Here is an 18612-nt window from a genome sequence, read left to right on the forward strand (position 1 = left end):
TTTTCTGTTAATCTGGGTCTAAAAAGACAAGTAAATGAGGGAGTTTTGAATATGATGTAAAAATCATTAACTTTTGTCATGACTCTGGGAATAGCAGGGTTTGATTTCCAGTCCATTCCCCCCGTGAGGTGGAACAGCAAAGAGAGTGAGGGGGCATTGAGCTCCTGTGTCACCACTGGGCACACAGATTCACAACAGGCAGGGCAGGGCTGGGAGGAGGGGATCTGAAGCCCTTACCCCCTGACTGTTTGTGTTTTCTCAGACAGGACTCCGTGCTCCAGAAGGACAGTCAGCTGCTGAGACCAGGGAGCTGGATTCCAGTCGGAGAAGGAGGGTCCTTCAGAGGATGCAGCATCACATCATTCCCCAACACCCCCCCCCCCCCCCCCCCCCACCCACCAACACAGACCCTCTCTGGGCAGTGGCTATCTGCTCACTATCTGATACAATGTCACAAGCTGGTGAGTACATCACTGCTTCTCCTGAGCAGCTGATGGAGGCTGTGATGACTGAAGCCACTGACAGACAGAGGTCTGGTAGAGGCCAGGCCCATGCTGAGCCCCAGGCTGATGAGGGGCCTCTGCAATCAGTAACATGGAACCTGCTGCAGTCACAGCAAGAGGTGAGGGAGCTGCTAGAGGCTGACACCCCCATGGGTGGACAATGGAGGAGTCCATTCAGGCCATCGGTGCTATCCTGTCCCAGCCGTGGGTGTGTCTTGCTTCCTGTATGATGGGTGCGTGCCCCTCATGGAGAGCCACATCCAGCAGGTCCCTTGATGGATACACACCCACAGGGTGTCCAGGTGAGAGAGGAACAACATAGCTGGAGAGTCTCTCCCAGGGGCTCTTCCATCTCCCCATCACACAATGGGGCAGGTGTCCCTTGCAGTGGAGGAGAAGAGGCTCCTTCTGTCTCGGGGCCTTCTCTCAGTGTGCTCTGAGTACACACAGAGCCTCCTCAGCCCCTCTGCCAGTGACCCCAGCACCTCCAGTAGCCATGGGGACACACTGAGCTCCAGTAGCTGTGAGGCAGTCCCACAGCATGTCAGGGTCCTTCAGGCCTCAGGCGGTGAATGGACAGCTCCCAAGGACATCAGGGAAGGCAGTGTTTGGTCATTACCTCAGCTGGGTCACTGTGTGGGGAGAGTCTGGGCCCTAGACCCCCTTACCCCCTCTACATCCTCCTGGTCAGATGAGGAGTGACAATTGATGATGTGGTCCTGATGAAAAGCCTCCCCCCTCTGCAGTGTGAGGTTGCACAGAGCACAGGGACAGTATGGGAGGCCCTTTCTGGGACATAGTGCAGACCAGCCAATGGGATCACATGTTTAAGAGGCCAAGGGCCTGCTCATGCATTGCTGGGTCACACTGTGACAGGCCGTGTACCTTTCCCCTGCTATAATGGGAGGGTTGGCCACGTGTCTGTGTCTGCAATGGCCACCCCTTGTCCCTGAGGATCCTTTCCGGAAGGTGCCCAGGAGGAGAGAACAGCTGGAGCATCGGGAACAGGGAAAGTGTGTGGATCAGTGACTCCCAAACTTTAGACAAAAATCACTGTGTTCCCAGAGCTGTGAGAGTGTGGGTGGGAAGAGGGAACTGTGACAGCATTGGAGGGACAGGGGGGAGAGTTGTGAAAACTGAGGAGTGCAAAGGGAGCTGTGAGAGTCTAGTCTTGTCGGCTCACTCCCATTTCCCTTGATTTATTCTGTGGGATACAAATTTATTGCTCTCATGTGCCCATCAAATTTCCTTTTGAAATTACCGATCCTTTCCACCCCCAATAATCTCGAAGGTAATGAATCCCACGTCACAAACACTCACAGTATAAAAACATTCTTCCTCACACTCCCACTGCAACGTTTATAAAACCCTTAAATCCCTGTTCCCTGACACTTGTACAATCAGGAAATGGCAGTAGCTTCACACTGTCCACATTCTCCAATCTTCTCACTATCTTCTGCCTCTCTGTCAAATCATCCCCCAATCCCCATTGAGGAACGTGCAGGGATTGGAACAAGGTCAGGCAGCTGGCTCTCAGAGAATATGCACTCCCTGATTGGGGCTATTCACCTGGTTCAACCAATAGGAGAACATCACATGATCCAGGGTTCAAAGGTTGGCTGTTGCTCTGAAAGGGAAGTGACACGATTGAGCTAAAATCTGACAAAAGGTGATTTTGGAATGACTGTTTAGGAGCAATGGCACAGCTACTAATTGGGAGACTTCCCTGAAACTGACAGGTTATAGTGCAACAGGTTTATTTGAAAGTACAGGCTTTCGGAGCGCTGATCCTTCGTCAGGGGTAGGACTCTGAAAGCTTGTCCTTCCAAATAAACCTGTTGGACTATACCCTGGTGTTGTGTGATTTTTAACTTTGTGCATCCCAGTCCAACACTGGCACCTCCACATCATCCCTGAAAATGGGCAGAAGTATCTGAAATGAGGGGGTCCAAATGACCTTTGCAGCAAATCTCCAATCATTGTGCTTTCTGCATAACCCAGTGTTGTGTAAGGGTAATAGGACCCTGGAGCAAGCTTGCTGAGGTGTCACAGAGCTGCACATCACTGGGAATAAATACACTGGGAAAAACACTGGAAGGTGTGACTCTCTGGAAGACATGGGCATCAACACTGGAAGGAAACAGATTAATCATTTCCTGTTGTAACTATAAGTCAGATATTGGTGTAAGGTCACCATGTATCTGAATATTTTGTATACAGCCTCATGACCAGTGTTAATGTGAAGAATAGGCTACGATAGGCTTTCACTTGTCTTCTCCACAACCAGTCTGTCTCAAACCCAAACCTCACTGTGTGGCAAAAAAACCCAGGAGTAAAGAGGAAGCAGATTGCCACCTTGTCAGCAACAGCCTTCAGTTCACTCTGACAACAGAAGAATGGGCTGATTTATCTTACTGCAAGTGATGCAGGACCGAATGGGGAAAGATACATTGTGCTTTAGGTGATTCTCTAAGACTGACAGATCTATTTCATTCCCAAAATTTAATCAATGAAATTATCAAATCTTTGAAGGCCAGTGAAGTTACATACAGAGTAACAATTGTATTGCAGAGGGAGCTGTGCCTGGGCAGATAGATTACAGCAGTTATTTTGAGTTTTGGAAGTATATTGCCCATGTTGGGAGCAAAAATTCCATGTTGGAATAGGAAGGTCAGGGAAACTGAGACATCAGGCAAAGGAGAGAGCTCCATTTTTTAATGGATTTAGGGAGGAGGCACCTTGTAGCTGTGGGCAGACTGAAGGCCCTCATGTAAGAGCTTCCAAATGGAGTCAGGACAGATTGCAAGGGAGATGGCACCTCAATGCCTGGCCCTGCCACTAAATAGTGTATGGTCTCACGTGTGTGGGAAAGGTGAGTGCATGCACCATCCATTGGGACATCCCACCAAGTGTACAACATATTCTTAACCACTCAATACTCTAAACCCTTCTCTCTCACTGGCAGCACTCATCGACACTCAGTGCTCATGACAGACATAGACACACACACACACAGACACACACACACACAGACACACACACACAGACAGACACACACACACAGACAGACAGACACACACAGACAGACAGACACACACACACAGACAGACACACACACACAGACAGACACACACACAGACAGACACACACACAGACAGACACACACACAGACAGACACACACACAGACAGACACACACACAGACAGACACACACACTTGCTGCGACTACTCCTATTCAGCTGTGGGTCATCACCCTGACACACTGCAACAGACTCAATCACATTTTACAGGAGAAGGTTCTCCATAATAGCTACAGGGCCGACAGAATCAGTGGGGACAGGACCATTTCATTCACAGAGGGACCTCTGGGAATATGCTGAGAATCATGGGGACAGCTGGAACAGAGCCCATGGCTTCATGGGGGATATTAAGGATGACGGTGAGTAACTGCCCCTGCTGCTCTCAATGCCCTCCTCACTCTCACCCTGAGATGGGGAATCAAATGAAAGCTGCAGACTGTGGGACCATGGATCTGGTGCTTTCCTCTGCCTCTCCCTCCAACATCCCAACCCTCCCGTTCTGATTGGCTGCTTTCAGATTCCCAGGAAGTGCCGGCTGGGGGCCTCCTCACAGCCATGAGGAGACGGAAGTTCAAACCCAGGTCACTGGTGAGGGGGCATTGTAACGTGATCTCACAGGTGAGCTGCCAGGGGAAATGGGTACCTAGTGTGCCAACTCCATGGAGGGCAGGTTCTGCTGCAGGGAACACAGATGGGGACATTAATGGGAGGCCTACAGAAGGAGGTTGATGGGAATGCACACTGAGATGCTTGGTACATTAGCAGGCCATGTCAGACAGCCTATCAAAGGGCATGGAGAAGCTCAGTCCCAATGTGACAGAGGGCACTGCACAGAGCTTGGATCCCATCATTTCCCCTGTGGCAGTGGGAGCCAGCTCCTTGACTGCAGCAGCTGACAGGGCAGTGATCCAGTATCTGTGCTCACTGTCTCAGCCTCTGCTGAAGCACAGACAGAAGCCAAGAAACCCCTCAATGCTGCAGTGTGAGTTCAGACTGAGGTCGTGCTTGGTCCCATGCAGGCTCAGACCCGCTGTGAACATGACTGTGGATCCCAGTGGGCAAAGGGGTTTGCAGGGTCTTGGAGCAGGCCAGCAGCTCGTCCTCCAACAGATCACTAGGGACCTGGGGATGCTGCCTGGGGGACTGGCAGAGGTACCATGGGGCATCAACCTGTTGCCCTCTCTCAGGGTAACAGCATTTGTGCTCTCACTGTGGCCACTCCACCAGTCCCCTTGCTGTTGTCCCTTACCCTGTCAGTCCAGACAGCTGCTGTCTGTTGTGAGATGGTGCAGTCTGAAGCCAGGCCCAGGGTTTCCCCAGGACATCCTGCAAAAGTCACCTGCAGTCTCCCCCATTGGAAGTCAGCTGCCTTCCATTAACCATGCAGTAACCAATGGGGTAAAGCTGCACAGGAACACCAGGACAAGCTCTCGGGCACTGCACAAGGATGGTCAGTTCCCATTTGTCCATGTCACTGGCTATGTTCCTGAATAAAGATTCTGTGATGCACATGTTTGTTGCTTGGCCCTGGGTGGTCCAAGTTGGGGAATCCAGTATTACATCAGGCAGGGAGGCTGCTGTGTAAAACCAGGATAGCAGCTCATCACCTGGTTCCAGACACACACAGGGCTCAGGGGGCACCTTCTCAAGAGGCTGTACCATGTGGGGTATACTGGAAACAGCTGGCACCACAGCACCCATCTCCAGGGGGGCACAGGGCTCATGTAGTCTCATCACAAGCAACACTACAAAGCTGAGACTTTCCCCCTTGGTCATTGTTCAGATTATCCAGTTAGAAACGATCTGATTCTATTGAACTGTTGCAGTTAAATATTTGTGAGATCCTTACTCCGGGGGGTATTTAATACTCAAATATTATCAAGTCAGACAATATCACATTTCCTTACTGCACCCTTATTAATTACTGCATTGTGAAAACACTTACCCATGAGAAAGTGGCAGTAACTGTAAATGCTAAAGCACCTTTCGTATCCTCTTTGATCACAGCAGCCTTAACATTTGGAAGTACAAAGGTTTCACTGTCCATTGGAAAATCCATATCCATCAGGACCTTATGTAGATCAGACTCCAGGCTGGAAAATGCACAGACAGTTAGCTCTGGACTGGATAAGAAACAGGAATTCACACATAAGGGCAGATATTAACTTATTTATTATAGTTCAATCTATGTCATGAACAAAAACAGTAATTGCTGGTGAAACTCAGCAGGTCTGGTATCTGTGGGGAGAAAGCAGAATGAATGTTCCGAGTCCAGTGACTCTGCATCAGAACCCATCAGCCTTTATCATGATGTCATCACTATGTGTGCTGCTCTGATCCCTTACTGCCATGCTCAGTATGATAATAAACTAAGGTGCTAAGGTGCCTGATCCACCTTTCTGTTAATCCCCAAAGAAACCACATCACCACCAGATCAAACATAGCAGCTTCAATGGGGGCATCAGTCTCTTCTCAGTTCCTTCTCAGATGAATCTGAAGAACCATGAGGTAAGATTAAACTGGGAGACAAGAGTATTGTCAGACTTCCTGAAGGCAGTGGCTCAATGGCTTACCCAGCGTGAGGTGCAGTTCCTGAACACTGTAGTGACTGATACAAGGGCAGTCAGGGGGATCTCAAAATGAGTTCCCTGATTGGGGCTGTTAACCTGGTCCAATTAGAGAACACTGGCTGAACATATATAGACAGGAGTGTTGGAGTGCATCATTTCTCCCTCCAACTCTATTTTGATTTAGTCCCTACCCTCCCCTTCACTGTTTTTGATCACACAGCACTGTCCCTTGCTGTGAAGGGCAGTGTTTGTCACTGGCCACCCGGGTGTTTTCCTATCTTCCTGGTGGTGGAAATTGAATAAAAGATTGGTGCACTTTGTGTCTTTCACTGTGTCTCACACCTGCACACACACACCATGGGTGCTGGGGAAAAAAAATAAGCACTACCGCACTTAGGTGGTAGTGTGGGGGTTAAATACAAAAAGAAGAAAAAAAAAAAAAAGAAAAAGGAAAGAAAAAGGAAAAAAAAAGGATAAACAGGGATAAGAAAAAGGAAAAGAAAAAAAAAAAGAAAAAAAAAAAGAGTCTCTTCAGAGATGCTGAAAGAACAAAATTAAAAAAAGAGTCTCTTCAGAGATGCTGTTCACTCTGAGAGCTGGCTCTTAAAAAAAAAGAGTCTCGCACGCGGTGTCGACCAACACCCTGGAGTTGTTCAGGGAGAGGTGGGCACCGCAGGGAGTGGAGTGCATCATTTCTCCCTCCAACTCTATTTTGATTTAGTCCCTACCCTCCCCCTCACTGTTTGATCACACAGCACTGTCCTTTGATGTGAAGGGCAGTGCTTGTCACTGGCCACCCGGGTGTTTTCCTATCTTCCTGGTGGTGGGAATTGAATAAAGATTCGTGCACTTTGTGTCTCTCACTGTGTCTCACAGCTGCACACACACACCATGGGTGCTGGGGATAAAATAAGCACTACCACACTTAGGTGGTAGTGTGGGGGAAGAAATTAAAAAACAAAAAAATATAGACAGGAGTGCGGAAGGTGGGAGGGGCGGGGGCTTGCTGGGCTTGTATTGTCTGCACTTTTGTATGTAACGGTATTGTCTAATGTACAAATGTCATTGTCACTGTCTTGTCACACGTGGAACTGGGATTTGAGGTTTGTCCTCCTCTCCCTGTAAAATGGTTGAACGGTAGGGTTCGGGGCCTAGCTTTGCTGCTCCCCTCCCTTGTAAAACTGCTGTCTTTTGTGTACAGCTGTCAATGTTTTTTGTAAACTGTTTTGTAACTTGTTTAATAAAATAAAAAAAAAATATAGACAGGAGTGCGGAAGGTGGGAGGGGCGGGGGCTTGCTGGGTCTGTATTGTCTGCACTTTTGTATGTAACGGTATTGTCTAATGTATAAATGTCATTGTCACTGTCTTGTCATATGTGGAACTGGGATTTGAGGTTTGTCCTCCTCTCCCTGTGAAATGGTTGAACAGTAGGGTTCGGGGCCTAGCTTTGCTGCTCCTCTCCCTTGTAAAATTGCTGTCTTTTGTGTACAGCTGTCAATGTTTTTTGTAAACTGGTTTGTAATTTGTTTAATAAAATAATATAGACAGGAGTGTTGGAGTGCATTATTTCCCCCTCCAACTTTATTTTAATTTAATCCCTGCCCTCCCCTTCACTGTTTGATCACACAGCACTGCCCTTTGATGTGAAGGGCAGTGTTTGTCACTGGCCACCCGGGTGTTTTCCTATCTTCCTGGTGGTGGAAATTGAATAAAGATTGGTGCACTTTGTGTCTTCCACTGTGTCTCACACCTGCACACACACACCATGGGTGCTGGGGGAAAAAAATAATAATAAGCACTACCACAGTTAGGTGGTAGTGTGGGGGTTAAAGGAAAAAAATAAATAAATAAATAAACAGTCGTGTTACCTAGGGGCAGACCGAGAGCCAGAAGGCGGGTTGCCGTCCTCGGCGCTGTCACCCCGGGCAGGCACCGGGGCGGGCTGCCCCATAGGTGGTCGAAAGGTGCTAAAAAAGAAAAAAAAATATAGACAGGACTGTTGGAGTGCATTATTTCCCCCTCCAACTTTATTTTAATTTAATCCCTGCCCTCCCCTTCACTGTTTGATCACACAGCACTGCCCTTTGATGTGAAGGGCAGTGTTTGTCACTGGCCACCCGGGTGTTTGCCTAATTTGAGTGTATGTGCAAGGACTCTCCTTGAAGGCAACTATCCCTAGACCAGCTGCCCTACAGAGAGAGGAAGAGAGAAGGAGAAGGAGAAGGAGGAGACCAGCACTCCCACTGCTGGTCTCTGGGACCCCGCCCAGACTTGCCTCAGCTGTTGCTGCTTGGGGCCTACCTCACTGCTGCTGCCTGGGACTTGCCTTAGGACCTTCCCAGGACCTCACTGCTGCTGTTACTAGAGGCCCACCTCCACTGCTGCTGCCTGGGACTCAATTTTGGGGCTGCCTGGGACTTGCCTCGGGGACTCTCCCCAACAGGTCTGCCCCCACTACTGCGACCAAGGGCCTGCCCAGGACTTGCCAGAGGCCTATCTCCACTGCTGCTGTTGTCTGAGGCCCGCCTCCACCACTGCAGCCTGGGACTCGCCTTGGACCCCTCCCCAGGACCTCCGCTGCTGCTGCCTGGGACTCAATTTTGGGGCTGCCTGGGACTTGCCTTGGGGACCCTCTCCAAACAGGTCTGCCTCACTACTGCTGCGACCAAGGGCCTACCTGGGACTTGCCTGAGGCTCGCCTCCACTGCTGCTGCTGCCTGAGACTCTCCTTGGGCTCCTCCACCACTACTGCCTGGGACTCAATTTTGGGGCTGCCTGGGACTTGCCTTGGGGACTCTCCCCAACAGGTCTGCCCCCACACTGCGACCGAAGGCCTACCGCAGACTCGCCTGAGGCCTGCCTCCACCGCTGCTGTTGTCCGAGGCCGGTCTCCACAGTCGTTGCTGCTGCCTGGGGCGTAACATTCGGCAGCAGAGTATGGCGAGCCCGAAGGTTGCTGAGCCCAGCCGCACCTACGCCGGGGTAGCCGCTGCCTTGGGCTCGGCTGTCCCAACCCCGGCTGCGACGTCGACCCCCTTCAGGCACCTGACCAAACGCCTGGGGGTCAAGGCCTATCCCCACCCCAACATGACCATCGAGGCCTGCAGCAAGGCCATGGCTAGTGTGGTCGGCCCACTGGCCATCGTCGCTGCGGCCCGCATGTACGGGAAGGCCATATTTTTCCTAAAGACCGAACAGGCGGTCCACCTGGCCGTGGTGAGGGGGCTCGCTGTGGGCGGGACACATCGGCCCGTCGACCCTCTGGAGGTTACGGCCCAGAGGGTCGTGATCTCCAATGTCCCGCCCTTCATTGCCAGCGAGCTCCTTCTCCCCCACCTCAACACCCTGGGGGAAATCCGGTCGGGTGTCCAGCCGCTCCTGCTCGGTCTGAAGGACCCTGCCCTCCGACACATTTACTCCTTCCGGCGCCAGGTGTTCATTTGCCTGGCCCGGGAGGAGGTCACCGAGGGCTCATTCACTGTCCTCCATGAGGGCGCGGCCTATCGCGCCTTCTGGACGGCGGACAGTGTGCAGTGCCACCTGTGCCACAAGGTGGGGCACATAAGAAAAAACTGCCCCACCCAGAAGGATGCCCAGCCCACACCAACGGCTGATGGTGGTGCCGCCGCACCCACTCCCCCTCCCTCGAAGCCAACACCATCAGCTCCGGCACCGAAGCCGGAGGCTTCCAACACTTCAGCCTCTGGCAGGGAGGGGGGTGAGCGTCCGGCCGGCCAGAAGGCGCAGAAGAAGACGCGGCGCGTTAAGCCTGCCCACGGGGAGACCACCCTATCCCCTTCCCAGACACCTAGCCCATGACCTGCCCTGCCCCGGCACGACAATGCCCCTGCGGCCGTGCCAGCGTCGCCCCGGCGCAGGAACCCTGACCCTCAAACCCCCGAACCTGTACCTGACCCTGACCCCACTGACACCACACCCACTCCCCACCCCGATGGAGAAACCCGTCGGGCTTTAACACCTGGCCCGGGGGCCCCTGAGCCCGAGCCCTGCCCAACCCAGCCACGCCCTGGCACTAACCTGGGGGGAACCACCGCTGGCCCACCTCCTGCAGCGACCATGTCTCTGGGCCCCGGAGAGGGAACCAGACCCCTGCTCCGCCCTCCCTCACCTGATAAACCCAGGGCAGGGCAGGAAGTGACACAGCTGGCCCTCCCCACCTTGGCCATGCCCCCTGTCTTCCCCCAGCCATTTGTATTCCTGGAAAGGCTGGGGGGTGGGAACCCGGGCCCCGTGACCACCGAGGCGGGCGGGGAGGGGAAGGCCCATAAATCCCCCCCGGTCTCTCTGGGGAAGAGGCACTGGCCCTTGGAGGGGAGGGACTCTCCTGCAGCGCGCTGGCGGCGCTGCCCCTCTCCGGGGGACGAGCCAACGGTGCCCCTCGACTGTCCCGCACCGCGGCCCGACTCACCCAAACCCCCAGGGGCTACAGCAGGGCCTCCTGCTGCCTCGACTCCTCCGGCCCCTGGGGAGCACCCTGCTGGCCCACATGATTCACCCGGACCAGTCCTACACGGTCCCGGGCCGGAGGATACACGATAACGTCCACCTGGTCCGGGACCTGATCCATTTCTGTCGATGGGCTGGTCTGCCGAGCGCCTTCCTGTCTCTCGACCAGGAGAAGGCGTTCGACAGGGTCGATCACGAGTACCTGCTCGGGACTCTGCGGGCATTCGGGTTCGGGACGCAGTTCATCGCCCGGATCTGACTTTTGTACGCCGCCGCAGAGTGTCTGGTTAAAGTTAACGGGTCCCTGACGGCGCCCCTTCGCTTCGGGAGAGGAGTGCGTCAAGGCTGCCCCCTGTCCGGCCAGCTGTATTCCCTGTGCGTGGAGCCTTTCCTGCGCCTCTTGCGGAGGAGGTTGTCGGGGCTGGTTCTGCGCGGCGCGGGCACGGGGGTGGTCCTCTCGGCCTATGCCGACGACGTGCTCCTCACTTTCACTGACCCGGCTGACCTGGGGAGGATGCGCAAGTGCCAGGCCGTGTACTCGGCGGCGTCTTCCGCCAGGATCAACTGGGCCAAATGTTCCTGACTACTGGTCGGTTCGTGGCGGGTGGACTCTCTGCCGGAGGAGTTACGGGGGTTCAGCTGGAGTACCACCCATCTCCTCTACCTGGGGGTCTACCTCAGCCTGGCTGAGGAATCCTGGCCGGCCAACTGGCAGGAGCTGGAGGCCAAAGTCTCGGCTCGCCTAGGCCGCTGGACAGGACTGATCCGAGTGCTATCTTACAGGAGTCGAGTGCTGGTCATAAACCAGCTGGTGGCCGCCATGCTGTGGTACCGGCTGGTCACTTTGGTCCCTCCTCCTGGCTTTGTCGCTGACATCCAGAGAACGTTTGTCGACTTTTTCTGGGACAAAAAGATGCACTGGGTCGCTGCACAGGTTCTGAGTCTCCCTATTGAGGAGGGCGGTCAGTCGCTGGTGTGCGTCCGCACCCAGGTCGCGATGTTCCGCCTTCAGACCTTGCGGCGATACCTTTACGTCGAGCCTCCTCCTAGGTGGTGTGCCCTGGCGACGTATTTTTTCCACCAGGTGCGTAACCTCAACTACGACACGCAGCTCCTGTTCGTCGACCGTGACGGTTTGGAGGTCGCCCTCAAGACGCTGCCTGTCTTTTACCAGGACCTGAACACTGTCTGGAACATGGTCGAATCGCGTCGCGCCTACCCTCTGGCTGGAGTAGCGGCTGTCGTCAGGGAGCCGTTGCTCAGGAATCCGCACCTCCGTACTCGCGGGTTTGAGTGGCTGTCGGAGGGGAGGGCCGCGGCGGCGAGGGTGACCAGGGTCGGGGACGTGCTGGGTGCCGGATGCCTGGGCTGGACGCTGCCACAGGACATAGCAGGCAGGGCAGCGGTAGACGTCCAGTACATGGCCACTGCCATCCGACATCTTAAAACAGCGGTGCTCGGACCCGACGTAGTGCACCAGTTGGAGGACGCTCAGGTGTGCGGTGGGATCCCGTCCGCGCTCACCCCAGCCCGGACGGAATTTCACATTGGCCCCAAGGTCCCGTACTTCCCGCGGGAGCCTGTGCCACACAACCTGAGCCGCCTCCGGAATTTTAATTTTGTTCCCTTTCAGGGGGTAAAAAGGAGGGCCCTGTAAAGATTGCTGCTGCACACCGTCCACCTCTTCTCCCTCATCCACCGTCCGGACACGCCTTGGCGTGCCCATTTGCCACCGGGCGGTGGGGATCCCCAGTGGAGGGCTCTCTACGCGGGAGTCCTCCCCCTCTCTCTCGGGGATCTGGGGTGGAGGGTGCTGCACGCAGCAGTCCCCTGCAACCGCAGATTGCGGTGGTTCACGGACTCCCAGCCCAACTGCTTGTTCTGTGGCGCTGTGGAGTCCGTGGACCACGTGTATATTGGGTGTGGGCGTTTGCACTCCCTTTTTGATTTTCTCAAAAACCTCCTCCTCTGCTTTTGGCTGCACTTCAGTCCCACCCTCCTGATCTTCGGGCACCCGGTACGGAGGAGGGAGGGCAGGTCTGAAGACCTCCTCGTGGGTCTGCTCCTGGGCCTGGCCAAACTGGCCATCAACAGGTCCAGGCAGTGAGCCGTGGAGGGGGTCGTTCGAGCGTACTGCCTGCCCCTCTTCCGCGGTTACGTTAGGGCCCGGGTGTCCTTGGAGAAGGAGCACATGGTGTCCACCAATACCCTGGAGTTGTTCAGGGAGAGGTGGGTGCCGCAGGGAGTGGAGTGCATCATTTCTCCCTCCAGCTCTATTTTGATTTAGTCCCTACCCTCCCCTTCACTGTTTTGATCACACAGCACTGTCCCTTGATGTGAAGGGCAGTGCTTGTCACTGGCCACCCGGGTGTTTTCCTATCTTCCTGGTGGTGGAAATTGAATAAAGATTCGTACACTTTGTGTCTCTCACTGTCTTACACCTGCGCACACACACACCATGGGTGCTGGGGAAAAAAATAAGCATTACTGCAGTTAGGCGGTAGTGTGGGGGTTAATAAAAAATAAATAAACAGGGAATGATCACACAGTTTTTTTTTAAATAAAAGAGTGGAGAAATGTTCAATGGAGTTTAATCGGGGTAAGAGTGAGGTGATGTACTTTGGGTGACCAGATGGTAAGGAAAAGTATACAGTTAATGGCAGGATCCTGAACAGCATTGATATATTGAAGGGTCTCAGGTTCAAGTCCATAGCTTCCTGAAAGTGGCCACCCAAGTAGATACGGTGGTAAAGAAGGCATCTGGAATACTTGCCTTTATTTATTCAGGATGTCAAGTTGCGCCTTTATAATAATTTGATTTGGCCACATTTCGAGTACTGCATTCAGTTCTGGTCAGCACATTACAGGGTGGCTGATGTGGAGGCTTTGGACAGGGTGCAGAAGAGGCTTACCAGGATGCTGTCTGGGTTAGAGGGTCTGAGCGAGAGGGAGAGAGTAGACATACTCAGGTTGTTTTCTCTGGAGCAGCAGAGGCTGAGGGGAGACTCGATGGAAGTCTATAAAATGGTGAGATGCACAGATTGGATTGACAGTCAGAATACTTTTTCCCAGAGTTGAAATGTCTAATCCTAGAGGACATGCATTTAACGTGAGCAGGGGCAAGTTCAAAAGAGGTGTGAGGGGTAAGTATTTTACACAGAGAGTGGTAGGAGTCTGGAACATGCTGCCGGGCTGGGGTGGGGGGGGGGTTGGAGGCAGATAGTGGTGTTTAAGGGACTTTTCGATAAGCACATGAATATATAAGGAATGGAGGGATATGGACCATGGGCAGGCAGAAGGGATCAGTATAATTTGGCGTTGGGTTAAGCACAACATTGTGGGCCGAAGGGTCCGTTCCTGTGCTGTACTGTTCTATGTTCTAATATTTCAAGTTTATTCTTGCAAGAGGATCGAGGTGCCAGTGAATTGTAATTGGATTCCAGATGGGTGCCATTACTGAATACACTGATTCATGATGAACACAATTGCCCCTGGGAGGGCAACACAATCAAAGTGTTCATCCCCAAAGTGAAAACCATTTGGTGACAGTCTTTGTGTTTTATTGTTCAATGTAGTTTGAATTGAAAATGGCAAGGTTTCACAGAATAGGAGCAGGAGTAGGCCAATCGGCCCTTCGAGTCTGATCTACCATTCAGTATGATCCTGGCTGTTTGTCCCCTCATCTACATCATGAATATATATTGTGAATAACTGGGACCCAAGCACCACTACTTATTGCCTGTCACTAAGAAAAAGACGGATTGATTCCTGCTCTTTGTTTCCTGTCTGCCAACCAGCTCTCTATCGATGACAGTGCACTACCACCAAACCCACACACTTTAATTCACATTAATCTTTTCTGTGAGACCTTATCGAAAGCCTTCTGAGAATCTAAATAAATCACATCCACTAGATATTCCTTAATTAGTCTACTTTACCATGAATTTGCCAAGCATGAAATGACTGTCCAATCATCTCACTGCTTTCTAAGTGCACTGCTATTAAATCTTTCAAAAAAGACTTGAGCGTTTTCCTAACTACTGTTGACAGGCTAGCTACTCTATAAATCCCTGTTTGCTCTTTTTCTAAAATAGTGAGTTAAATTAATGACCCTCCAAACTATTGGGACTGTTCCAGAGTCGAGAGAATTCTGAAAGATGACCACCTGTTTCTCAGGCCACTTCCTTAAGTACTCCAGGATGGAGATTGTCAGGCCCTGGGCAGTTATTGGTCTTTAATCCCATCAATTTCTCCAATTGTTTTCCTTCAGTTCCTCCCTCTCACTAGATTCTGATTCCCTCAACATTTTTCAAATGTTATTTATGAAAATCAGACTAAACTATGTATGTAAATGTTCTGCCATCTCTTTGTGCCCCATTATACCTTCCCTTTTTCAGATTGTAACGGATATACATTTGTCTTCAATCACTGTTTCTCTCCAACTGAATAAGGAACTGTATCATACTATGGCCAGTCTTTCCCAAGGGGCCTTTGACATCAACATTTGCAATCATTCCTTTCTCACTACACAATACTCAGTCTAGGATGCCCTATCCGCTATTTCATTCATCAACACATTGATCCAGAAAATCATCTCGTAAACGCACTGGAATTCCTCTCGCTACAGCATTGGTACTGGTTTGATTTGCTCGATCTATCTGCAGATTAAAATTACCCTGAATTACCATGTATCTGTTTCTATGATTTCCTGTTTCATGCCTACATTACCACGATAGTTTGTTGGTCTATATACAACTTCCAGTGTTGGTTTATGTCCCATTGGTGTTTCTAAGCTCCATTCAAAGAGATTCCATTTCATTGGAGTCAATATCCTTCCTAACTATTGCGTAAATTGCTCTTTAACCAGCAATGTTCCCCGACCTCCTTTTCCCTTTTGTCTGTTGTATCTTTTGTTTTTGTCCTGGCTTCCCACTCTGTCTCCCTGGATAGGTTCCCATCCCCCTGCTATTTCAGTTTGAATCCTCCCTAACCAGACTGGGAAATACTCCCAGCACGACATCAGTACCAGTCCCACACAAGTGTATACCATCCAGACTGTCCTAGTCCCATCTTCCCCCAGAACTCCCCCCAATGCCCCAGTAATCTGACACCCTCCCCCTCATACCATCTCTCCAGCCACATATTGATCTGATGTGTCCTGCTATTTCTACTCTGACTTGCAAATGGTATTGGGATCAATCCTGAGATCACTACATTTGTGAGTTTCCTTTGTAACTTGCTGCCTAACTCCCTACATTCTGCTTTTATGTCCTCATTTCTTTTTGTAACCTATGTTGTTGACATCAATGTACTCTACAACCATTGGCTGTTCATCCTTCCTCTCCAGTCCTGCAGAGCCAACCATGGTGCAACAGATTTTAGGGTCATTACATTCCTCTGAGAGGCCATTACCCCCAGCAGGATCCATTGTGGGTCTATGTGTTTTACAGGGGGATAGCCACAGGGGATTCCTGCACTTGCTGCATCGTTCTGTGACTCTGCTCAGTGGTCATCCATTCACTTTCTCACATCTGAGCCTGCGGTGTGATCATCTCCCTCCACAATATCCTCAGCCTCCCAGATGCTCCACAGTGTCCCCAGTCTCTGCTCCAGCTCTGAAACCCAGGCTCCCTTCCAGTAGCTGCAGCTGGAGCCACTTCCTGCACATGTTCTGGTCCCACTTTCCCCACAGAGCAGGAGGGGCACACCACAGCATTGAGATCTACTCCCATGACTTTCTGCTTTTAATTAGACCCTTAGATTGTCTGTAAAACCAATAACATTGATTGTTTCAGGTTCTTATTCTCTGGACCACAGCATTATTCCCTTGTGTTACGACATGGGGCAAACCCTCCTGCTCAATTTAAACCAGCAACACAGAAAAGATTTATCCGTGCAGTAATCTGTGAAAATTTGAGAGGTCAAGAACTAGTTAAAGTACAAACTAACAACTTATTTCTCAAAGTATAACAGAATAATTAACAACTATTTACAACTCCTTCCTCTAACCATCTTTCACTTTCCCTTCTATAATACAAGTCTGATAAAACCCCTGATTAAGATTTACTGAAATATTCAAATTTCAAACCAGCCAGCAGTCGAATCTTCTCTTTATATCTTCCTCGGTAGATTTGCTCTCCAGGTCTGTTTGAGGTTTTTCTCTGTGCAAACTCCTTCTCTAGACAGGTCCTTAGTTCTGACTGGCAGCCTACACCTCTTGGTCTTTTGGCAGTTCTTCCTCAACTGTTCAATTTTTCCTGGTCCTATACCTCCAAAGCATTGGATAGTGTGATTGACTGGGTTTTTAATAATCTGCTAAATTCCTCAGCACGTAGTGACACTTGGTGTTTGTGTACCGGGGATCCACGCACAGCTTGATGCAGCCACACACAAAGGTGGTCATTAGGGTTAGGCTGGCATTGGGTGTATTTTTTTCCCCGTTGCCCAGATCTTTATACAGCAAGTCCCTTCGGACCCGGTCCATCTTTGATCTCCATATAAATTGGAAGATGGCCTGGGTGACTGCAGCGGCATAGGTTCTGGGAATAGGCCAGACCTATGCCATGCATAACAGCAATGACAGTGCCTCATACCTAATGACCAAGTTTTTTCCTGCGATGGAGAGCGACCATAGCTTCCATCTGTCCAGTTTCTGCCTCGCTTTGCTGATACGCTCCCAAGACTTGGCGAACGCCCCAGCACCCCCCAATCAAATATCCAGTACCTTCAGGATAGAGATGTACAGCATGGAAACAGACCCTTCGGTCCAACCCGTCCACGCCGACCAGACATCCCAACCCAATCTAGTCCCACCAGCCAGCACCCGGCCCATATCCCTCCAAACCCTTCCTATTCATATACCCATTCAAATGCCTCTTAAATGTTGCAATTGTACCAGCCTCCACCACTTCCTCTGGCAGCTCATTCCATACACGTACCACCCTCTGCATGAAAATTTGCCCCTTAGGTCTCTTTTATACCTTTTTCCCCTCTCACCCTAAACCTATGCCCTCTAGTTCTGGACTCCCCCATCCCAGGGAAAAGACTTTGTCTATTTATCCTATCCATGCCCCTCAATTTTGTAAACCTCTATAAGGTCACCCCTCAGCCTCCGACACTCCAGGGAAAAACAGCCCCAGCCTGTTCAGCCTCTCCCTATAGCTCAAATCCTCCAACACTGGCAAGCAACATCCTTGTATATCTTTTCTGAACCCTTTCAAAGTTTCACAACATCTTTCTGATAGGAAGGAGACCAGAATTGCATGCAATATTCCAACAGTGGCCTAACCAATGTCCTGTACAGCCGCAACATGACCTCCCAACTCCTGTACTCAATACTCTGACCAATAAAGGAAAGCATACCAAACACCTTCTTCACTATCCTATCTACCTGCGATTCCACTTTTAAGGAGCAATGAACCTGCACTCCAAGGTCTCTTTGTTCAGCAACACTCCCTAGGACCTTACCATTAAGCGTATAGGTCTTGCTAAGATTTGCTTTCCCAAAATGCAGCACCTCTCATTTATCTGAAATAAACTCCATCTGCCACTTCTCAGCCCATTGGCCCATCTGGTCCAGATCCTGTTGTAATCGGAGGTAACCCTCTTCGCTGTCCACTACACCTCCAATTTTGGTGTCATCTGCAAACTTACTAACTGTACCTCTTATGCTCACATCCAAATCATTTACATAAATGACAAAAAGTAGAGGACCCAGCACCGATCCTTGTAGCACTCCCCTGGCCACAGGCCTGCAATCTGAAAAACAACCTTCCCCCACCACCCTCTGTCTGTCTTCGACCTTTGAACCAGCTCTGTACCAAATGGTGAGTTCTCTCTGTATTCCATGAGATCTAACTTTGCTAATCAGTCTCCCATGGGGAACCTTGTCGAGCACCTTATTGAAGTCCACATAGATCACCACTCTGCCCTCGTCAATCTTCTTTGTTACTTCTTCAAAAAGCTCAATCAAGTTTGTGAGACATGATTTC

At 51.1% G+C, this 18612-nt stretch overlaps 1 protein-coding gene across 1 annotated transcript in view; it reads right to left on the reverse strand.

Moving 5' to 3' along the window:
• LOC148147383 (uncharacterized) overlaps window positions 1–18612 on the reverse strand; it is a 99586-nt gene that overhangs the window by 65868 nt on the left and 15106 nt on the right. Inside the window, exon 4 of the mRNA XM_087995605.1 lies at window positions 5529–5676. Within this exon, the coding sequence (XP_087851731.1) occupies window positions 5529–5676 (148 nt within the window). The remainder of the gene's footprint in view (window positions 1–5528; window positions 5677–18612) is intronic.

The sequence above is a fragment of the Chiloscyllium plagiosum genome, unplaced genomic scaffold (genome assembly GCF_037043375.1).
Source record: "Chiloscyllium plagiosum isolate Xiang-an unplaced genomic scaffold, Cpla_swu_hap1 HiC_scaffold_17, whole genome shotgun sequence".
Taxonomy (NCBI): Eukaryota; Metazoa; Chordata; class Chondrichthyes; order Orectolobiformes; family Hemiscylliidae; genus Chiloscyllium; species Chiloscyllium plagiosum.